The sequence below is a fragment of the Ylistrum balloti genome, unplaced genomic scaffold, assembly GCF_031769215.1.
Source record: "Ylistrum balloti isolate Yb309-2 unplaced genomic scaffold, AGI_CSIRO_Ybal_v1 Utg370574, whole genome shotgun sequence".
NCBI classification, from domain to species: domain Eukaryota; kingdom Metazoa; phylum Mollusca; class Bivalvia; order Pectinida; family Pectinidae; genus Ylistrum; species Ylistrum balloti.
The window spans coordinates 973363-983211 of record NW_026782359.1 but is presented as its reverse complement, the minus strand read 5'-3'; the positions used below and the strand labels follow the sequence as shown (position 1 = coordinate 983211).

Here is a 9849-nt window from a genome sequence, read left to right as displayed (position 1 = left end):
ATTAGTTTTACGGATATATGGCTTAAACATTGTGTAAACATGATGCAGTGGCACAAAGCCGATAGGAGCCGTAGATATGGTGTCGGTAAGATATCATTTATGTGCATTTTTAATGGATAGTATGAATTAAACTTACTTTTTTTAAAAGGAGGAAGTGATCTCGGTACACAGAGAAAGTGATGCTGATAGATCACAATGCAAACTACACAGACGTAAATTTAGCCTCGTTGTTTCTGTTTAATTCAATTGATGTAAACTTGTTTATTGTGTTGGTTACCATTGACTATGTTTCTTTTTTTAAGTTTTGAATTTTGGGTCAAACTGAATGATTGAATAATAGTTGTAGCAATAGGCAATAAGGCTAATTTAAGCCGTTTACTAACGCCGCGCATGAGGAGTATATTATGATCGAATGTTGTTAAATTAATTACTGTTGTATAACAGCGACAAAGACTGACTTACCAGCAAAATATCAATAATATCTAGGTCCTTTATCCATTTTTCTCTTTAAAGTTTTAAATTGATAACAATTGATATAACAGCGACAAAGACTGACTTACCAGCAAAATATCAATAATATCTAGGTCCATTACCCATTTTTCTCTTTAAAGTTTTAAATTGATATTTTTTTACAGTATGATTGTACAGTAATGTTTTCAACTACATTTCACATTATAGCTTCAATGTCGTAAGGGGTTGTCTCCCTTTATCATTGAAACATCAGCATAATCTTAATTGTTTGAAATGTGTTCTTGCCTGGACTAACTTGAAAAAAAGTCTTCAAATATCAATGAGTCAGTATGTTGACTCTTGTGTTTTTTCTGTGATTACTTGTTGGCTGCTGTGTGTTTTTACAGTCACTGTTAAAAGTTAGTATGTTTTGACTTTTGGTATGTGTTATGACTGTTGATATATATATATATATTTGAACAGCTAAGTGTTTACTGTTGTGTGATGATTGTGTTTTAACTGTCAATCTGTGTTGATGGTTTCAGTACTTGGATAGTCAGTGTGAATTATTGTGTGTTGACTGTTCCTGTATTTGTTCGTAGTCCTGACTTGATTGTCTGTGTGATGACTGTGTGTTTGTGTTGTCAATAAGTGTTGACTGTTCCTGTGTTTATACAGTTAATGTGTGTTGACTGTTTCTGTGTTTGTATATAGTCCTGACTTAACTGTCTATGTGATGACTGTGTGTTTGTGAAGTCATTGTGTGTTGACTGTCCTTGTGTTTGTATTGCCATTGTGTGTTGATTGTGTGTGTGGTGACTTTGTCATTGTTTTGGCAGTACATTAAAGTGTCTTTGTATGTGTAGTCAGTGTGTGTTAACTGGCCACATGACTTACGTTTTTGGATATATAGTGTGTGTTGTATGTCTGTGGCTGTACTTATAGTCTAGTTTCAAGTTTTATTACAACTTTAGGCAGTAGGCCCATCAGTGCATATTACATACATATTACATGACACAATGCAAAGAATGAAGACTACTACAGTCAGCATATTTTAACTGTTGGTATTGACTATATGTGTTTATATTGTAAGTATGTGCTGTCTGTGCTTGTGTTTGTATGTACAGTCAGTGTGTTTTAATTGTTGGTTTTATTAATACAATACCATATAATAATATTTCATTACTGTGTTACACATCATAGTTTACAATAAAACACAATGATGTCCAGTGCGATTCGGCTTACGAGCCACTGTCTATATGTGTTTATATTGTCAGTATGTGTTGTCAGTGCCTGCATTTCCTACAGTCTTGTGTTTCATGTCTTGAAGGTCTTTAATATGTGTTGTATAGTTGACCGTGTGAATATGTTTTCTGACAAAGTTGCTGTAATTCTTTTGAAGAACTTGTAATGGTAAATCTGTGATGTATCATAAACATTAATTGACTGTGTTTTTATAGTTTAAGGTATACACCCTGCCCCTCTATATATAGTGGCCTTATACAATTAGTGTTGCATGTGCTACTTTACTAGGCTTCATGCTTGTGTTACTACATACAGCAATAATTCAGAATAAACACTGTTTATCTGTTACGACTACATACAGACATCGCTTGTGTTGTGCCAATCAAGATGACAGCTGGCTTGAGTGTGATAGTGGCAGCTGACATTTGATTATAAATGTGTCTGTTACAGTTAAATATTTAAGTATCTTATTCTAGTGGTCGTTAATTTTCATACTGATACACATGCACTGCACATTATGTGTTTTAGTTGTATCAATTGTACGTCAGTAAACAGCAGCTTGTAAACTTGTTTATACACAAAATTCTGTATATAGATTTTAGTTGGATCCTGGTCATGGTCACAAAGACTTTTGATTTGTAAACATTTGACACTGTTTCTTAAAGATTTTATATGTTGATTACAAGATACATGTACATCAAGGAAACTTGATTACCTTGACCAATTTATAGTAAATAATGATTGATAATGTGATATGGATGACATACTTGTACAGATACAGTGGAAGTTCTCCAAACTAACAATGGGTGCGATTTGAATATTTGGCTAGTTCAAGGAGGGTTTGGTTTATAGAAGTTAAGTAAGTTGACTGGTTCAATCTCTGATATAATTGAACCAATTCTGTTCTGTACATTACATTTACCATTCAGCATGTTTGTCAGAATACAGAGAAAATTATTTTTAGAAGAAAAAACAATAATACTTGTATTCGATACATGACTTTAGTTGAAAAGAAATCTTTCCATTGACAAGCGATCTTGGAAGTAATGTAACGCTACATACGGCCCAATGTAGCCCTGATTAGATTGTCTGCTTTTCTGAAAGTGTTACTAACTGATACGTTGGATGAATATGATTTTTGATGATCAGTTTAAAAACTCATCTTCCAAAACAACATTTGATTAATATTTCCATCCTATATATGGTAAGATAACATTATTCTAATCCTCAAGATTCAGGTGCGAAGCTGCAGCTTTCTAACTCTGCATCAGTACTTACGTTCATTTTGTCTGTAGCTGTTTCTTGCTGTAGTGAAACAATGGACTTGTTTGAGATATTTACAATTTGTCATTGGAGATACCTATACATTATGTTTATTATAATCCTCCTGATTAGGGTGGGCATTGTGTACGATGGCTACCTTTGACAGGTGAACGCGCGTCACGCTAGGTTTTGATTTTACAGTCCACTGGTCAGAATTTGGGTCCTTACTATTCAGGGAAGGTCGGTTTTCAGAAGTGATTTTTGGCATATTTCAATCATTTCCGACACAAAATTGGTTCCATACTAGGAATGGAGAGTGACCGGTATTGGAAAGGTTTTTATTACTATAATAAACAGGATATTATTCGGTATGTGACCATTTCGTTAGGTTTCAACAGGTGTTGGGTTTTGAAAAGGATTGGTTTGGGGAAGTTGCACTGTATAGTCTTTCAAATAAGCAATGAATGATGCTGGAAACTTGAACAATGAACCTAGTTCTGTTTAGCCGGTTTATCCCTAAGATGTATGTATTATAGTTTATATATAGGCAATGATTTATACTTTGTACATTAATGATTTATGATTAATAAGCAATGATTTATTATTAATAAGCAGTGATTTATGATTAATAAGCAGTGATTTATGATTAATAAGCAGTGATTTATTATTAGTGCAGTAGTGTATTAAATTTGTGGAACACAGAGAGAATATCCTGAAACTCGTGCTTTTCCTGTGAGTCTCTATAATTAAATCCGGGAGTAATGAGACTCATAGACATTTTGAAAATTAAATTGCATTGGATGGAGAGGAAAGGATCCTGCAGTGTTTATATTATTTTATTATGGGATCAATGTTTCAGTAAGTCTCACCATGAATATTACGTGATGTCTCTGTTTAATGTTTTGATAATAAATACACATTATCAGGTAAATCTAGATCTTGTTTGACAGTACATTTGTATGTTTCAGCGGTCTACAACTTCCACTTAGATCGGCCGCCCTGCCTGAAACTGAGTGTCGGTGAATCTGTACACATCTTAGAAGAAACTGAAGGTACTTATATAGTTGTTTACAATTTCTACAATCAGACATTTTATAGGTATATAACACAGAGGAAGTGGACTCATCTCTTGTATATACTGTTGTAAACCCATCCTCTCAGCCTGTATACCAAACACAGGAAATGGGCAGTAATTACACACCAAGTACATTATCTATGTATTAACATGTATGTATGGGTCACAGGAAGTATAAGCAGGCCACTAGTGTAGATATCAACTCCCTATATTCAGGGAAAGTGTCAGTGTTATCCAAGACCTGCAAGAATTACAATTATCATTATGTTTAAGGATTTGTTAAATGCATGCACTGCATCATCATTTCATAGATGTTTTGGAGATTTCGACCTGCATACAGCCATCTGTCCAATCCTTTTATGACGTGAACACTGTTTGGGATATCAGTATTTATATTTAAGTTACTGATGATCAGTGTTAGGCTGGTAAACGTACATGTATGTGTCATATGACCTGAACAAATTACTTTGATCACACTTACAGTACGTGTCACTGAACGATGTTCATTAAATTAAAATTTACCTGATACCATTGATAAAAGACATATCCCCAAAAATAAATTTCAGCTTGATGTTTTAAGGTAAAATGTAAAATGTTGTGATTGACCTTTTGTCCTGGTTTTTGCCATTTTGTGTGATCATTGTCAGTTTGGTATGAAGTATAAGTTAGTATCATTGTCCGTAACTGTTGGGTGTACACTGATCTGATAATTTCCATTAGTTTGTAGTAGTTTTGTCCTTTGAATACTTCATTCTATATTAGGCTAATGTTTTGACTGTAAGGAATCTAATGTAAGCACTTGAGCCCTATACTCTAATACTAACTGTAAATTGCTAGGTTATGTACATGTATTGGAATATTTAAGACAGACTCAATCTTAAAATTATGACACATTGGTTACTATTTTCATAATACTCCATTGCAAAGTCTGTTTTAAGAGAAAAGGTCACAAATATTACATATTTGTATAATATTACATATTTGTACAATAGACCAACTTTCTTTCATGGTTACTATAATTATGATATCTTTATCGTAACAAATTCATGACCATTAATTAACTTTCTCAAATACTATGCTATAAATATTATAAGGCATTACTATCATTGATCACGAGGAAACCTCTCATGATAAAACAGCCTTATGATATAGTTTGTATGTTGTATCTAATTTTAAAACACCATACTATGCTATTGAACCAGTGTTTTGATAGAGAAATTCATGAAAGTAAATTAAAGAGAGTTGGTTTAAATGCATTGTGCATACAGTCAAACCTTGTTATCTTGAACTCATATAATTCAAAGACTTGGTTTAATTTAAAGCATTTCATTGGTCCCTTGCTGACTTTACAAAAAACATTTGAACTTACTTGAATTGAATACTTGATTACAATAACATAAAAAATCATCATGAGATCAGCCAGCATACAAAGTAATTTATTTCTCTCTATACTATTGGTTTGTCCACTAGTAATAACCATCAGTTGATCAGTTATGTGTCACTTTGTCAGGAGCATGTACAACTAACCAAGTTTATGTATGAATACCAAACAGGATGGCAGTGTCACCCACTGAAATTTACTGTGGAAGTGAAAATATAGAAGAAAAACATTTTGGACACCAAAAAAGAAGTCACAGCCAAGTCTAGATCTCTGATGTGATAATACACTGCTCTACAATCAGTTGTCAAGTGACAGAGACAACATTAACACAAAAACACATTCTTTATACATGAAGTTACAACTGTTTGATATAGTTTAATGGCGGCATTTGTCTGGAGGGGATTTCCTCTTTAAGATCGTTCTTGATAATTTGCCATGTTTCATGTAAATAGACATGTAAAAAAGTGAGCATGTGTAAAGACTCAGATGTATGTAATGGGTGATTAATTATTGAAAAGGTTCCTCATAGTGATGTAGTACAAAGCAATAAAATTTCATAGTTTCTGGAATCAATATGGTAGTACATCAGCCGGTATCTACTGCACTTATACTGGTAACTGTAAAGCTTTAACAGGACAAAAATTGTTAACTAGTAAACTGAAAGTAGGCATTATCAAACAGGAAATAGATAACGGTATTGATAAACTAGAAACTTGTATATCAATATTTATGTATCTTCATGTACAATATGAATGATAAAGGAACAAAACAGTTTTAAACTACCTGGTATTTCAGTAAACATCTTTATGATAAGGCTGTAGGTTGACCTGATGTTGATTGCTCAGTTGATTGCCTTGGTTGTTCCAAAAATACTTAAGTAATGACCTCAGGTAACATGCATTCGACAGGTGAAAGTGCAGTCTAAGTATAGAATATGTATAGATCCTGAAAGTGGTGTGTCAATGGCAATATTATGATTAAATGCTGAGAACTATACAAGAAAAGACAAAACAAAAGATTCATTCAATGGTCGAATCACTGCTTATTAATATGTGAAAGTTAATCCTAAAGCTATGTATTTGAATATATTGAACATTGAGATGAATTTTACCACAACACCAACTCTTAAGTAGTGCTATCATCACCTGAGATAATAGGTCAGGTTTTGGCCAGTAATTGGTATAATGCATAGAATCAGTTAATCTGAAAGTTGTATTGAAAACAAAAATTGAAAATCATAAAGCTATAATATCAGTAGCTGAGATTGAACGTGTGACCCCATGAAAATATTACTGATACTGGAGTTATAACTCACTGTTTGTTCTACAGGCACTGATATAGAAATCAACATTTTTAATCGTAAAGTTAACACAGAAAGCATAGACACAAAATGTTCGGTCCGATTTGATTTGTAGGTATCATTGTAAGCTTGTACCAAATTTTAAGGTAGGATTGAAGTTATATCTGATCACACTGAATAAGGTTCAACTGTTTCAAAGTTGGTATATGTGTACATTGGATGTCAAAATTGTTGGGGAAACCCACATGTTTTAGTGTGTATCACTTAAGATAAACAACTTTGGCAATTCATTGAAATTATCTGTTTGAGTTTAGTCAAAATAGAAAATAATTTTTTTCACTTCATTAAGTCAAATCAGATGGTTACATGCCATACCTCTATTCAACAAGAAATAAGATACAAGAAGCAATGACAGAAATAACAAATGATTGACTCTAGGTTGATGTATATTCGATTGTTAATTGAAATTAGCTGTTCCCTAAAATATCCAATAGAAACCTTAAACAGTGACACAGACATTCTTTTTAACAAGCCTAATACTGTACATCTCCAATGAATTTCAGTGTAGTATGGATGACATATTACGCCCGCTGATTTATATCAGTAAGGTTATTTGTATAAATTAATGATATCGACGAGAATGATCTTTATATAGCCCTAGAGGTGTTATCAGTATGCCCAGATACCTTATTGTCATTTATTGATTTCTAGTTCAGTAAGATGTAATCTTAATTTAAAATTTAAGGTGAAAAAAGAATCCCAGATTGATCCCAGTGTCCTATGGGAGTTAAAGTGGGGCTGATGTCCCGGAACAGCCCATTAGTCAGATCTGTTATTCATGTTTCTATGGTAACCTTTATTCCTTTATCAATGTGTTGAGAAAATTGCTTGTTTTCCTTTTTACATGGTGATTTGTTAGATTACAAACATGTGTGAGAGGCAATAGTCTTGTTCTAGACTGTACCCAGTCAGAACATTTTATAAAAGAAAGCTTTTTACCAAGTTTTAAATTCACAACACATGATGATTTTTTTTCAAGCCAATTTACTTACATGTACATTAGTTAAAAATTTAGAAAAAGAAAGGGTAATATAGACTTAAATGAATTTTCATGCAGAGGTAATAATTTATGTAGCATTGAACATACGGAAAGAATTATCTTTTGAGCACCTCAGTAGCAGCTCTGCTTCACAGATGTAACAAAAATGATACTGACATATGTAATACTAGCATCAAATTTAACAATTAAAATATTTGTGCTTATATTTATATAAGAAATTCTTACATATGCATTGAGAAACAATATGTTAACATGACAAACGAGGACAATAAATACAAGGCCAAATGACATTAAAGGACAATATAGAAACATGACATTAAAAGATAAAATAGACACATGACATAAAAGGACAATATAGTCACATGACATTAAACAACAATATATACACATAATCAAGATATTAAGGGACATTATTGACACCAGACATTAAAGAATAAAATAGACACATGACATTAAAGGATAATATAAACATATGAAATTAGAGGACAATATGGTTACATGGCATTAGAGGACAAAATTGTCATATGACATTAGATGACAATATGTATAGAAACATGAAAAAGGAAGACAATAGACACATGACACATTGATTTATATGGCTTCTAATGACATTACATGACATTGTATGCAACTTAAGAATACCAACTTGCAAACATAAGTAGAGTGCTTCATGTAGTGAATACAAGCAATGGGAAATCTAGAGAGTATAATTGGAGTTTGGTTTCTTGATCCAGTTTTAAATCGTCTCTAAGTAATCAAGTCTGTGTTTTGAAAAGAACGTGATTTTAGGAATAAGTGTTGTTTTCTCTGAATCAGTAGTATTTCATGATGATTTCCTGACAAATACACATTAGGAAAGTGTGTGTGTCGGATTTCCCTGGTAACATGTTGGATGGTTTTTTGGAGACTAGCCATATAACTGAGTAGGTTTTATATTACTGTATGTATGTTTCTGTTGACAGTGGTGATCAGTAGATCTAGTGTCATCCTCAATCTTACATGCTCTGTTGATCTGTCACCTAACCACTAGTCTGGGTCTACAGAAGGACACGGACCATACACAGTCTGCCTCACATCCAGGACATGTAAATTAGGCAATTGAAATGTAGAGATAAAATGCATGTGATGTTGTTAGAGGCAAGACAGGCTAGGAATACACCAGGATCACTTCCTTGTTTATATCTTGATATTATTGGGAGGAATGGGAGGAGTTCAAGGGGGGTGGGGGGGGGGGGGGGGCAACTTCAGAACTACTATATAATTATACATTTTCTGTTTTATCCTAATCTCCCTTTTTTAAGAGTATTTGTCTACAGATCTGAAGACCTGACAGCCTTCAAATGATCAAGTGTTGCATACATATCAAACGATAAGCACAATAGTGGAGTTTATAATGTTTTTCTTGTCTGCCATAGACTCATGTACCTGTCAATCTGTAGTAAAATCTTGTCTGGAAATTTCTTTCTAAACTACAAAATCTATTTACAAACTTTGTCTGTTTAAGCTTTGTCCACACCACTTTTTCTGCACTATATGTTATTGACTACAACCAAACTCTCATATAGTGATACCTGGTATTCTTTATCAGAAGTGGTCATTTTTAAAGTTCTCTGGCTCAAGATGGCTGCTGGGCCCTCTGTTTGGTTGAGACAGTATATGTGCAGGATAATGCCAAAGATTGTAATTATATATAACTGTTAACTGATATCTTAAGTGGGTGATACAGAGTGAATACCTCTTATTCAACACTTAGTTATCTGTCAATTATTGCCTATTTTAATTTTACAGAATTAAACCATTTAAAAAAGTTTTGGACAGATCATATTTTCAGCTTTAAGCAAAAAGGTTTTCAAGGAGCTGAAATCACATGAATTGTCCTGTACTGTTGTGGGTTTGTTCACGGGTAAGGTACTTTATCCAAATTGTTCTGGATATAATTGTGACAGATTTCCCACATGTTATTCAGTAAAGCAGTCACCAGCTACTTTTACTTGTACCTAGTGGAGGTGCTGCCTCCAAATTAAATTACCCTGCACCTGAAAGGACCCGAAATTAAAAAGGAAAGAAAAGAAAGG

At 33.2% G+C, this 9849-nt stretch overlaps 1 protein-coding gene across 1 annotated transcript in view; it reads left to right on the top strand.

Annotated features, from left to right (window-relative positions):
- The first annotated feature begins 6 nt into the window (after positions 1-6).
- The window catches only part of LOC132556538 (dedicator of cytokinesis protein 1-like), a 90235-nt gene continuing 80392 nt past the window's right edge, over positions 7-9849 (top strand). Inside the window, exons 1-2 of the mRNA XM_060220951.1 lie at positions 7-85; positions 3927-4010. Coding sequence (XP_060076934.1) covers positions 40-85; positions 3927-4010 — 130 coding nt within the window. The 5' untranslated portion in view covers positions 7-39. The remainder of the gene's footprint in view (positions 86-3926; positions 4011-9849) is intronic.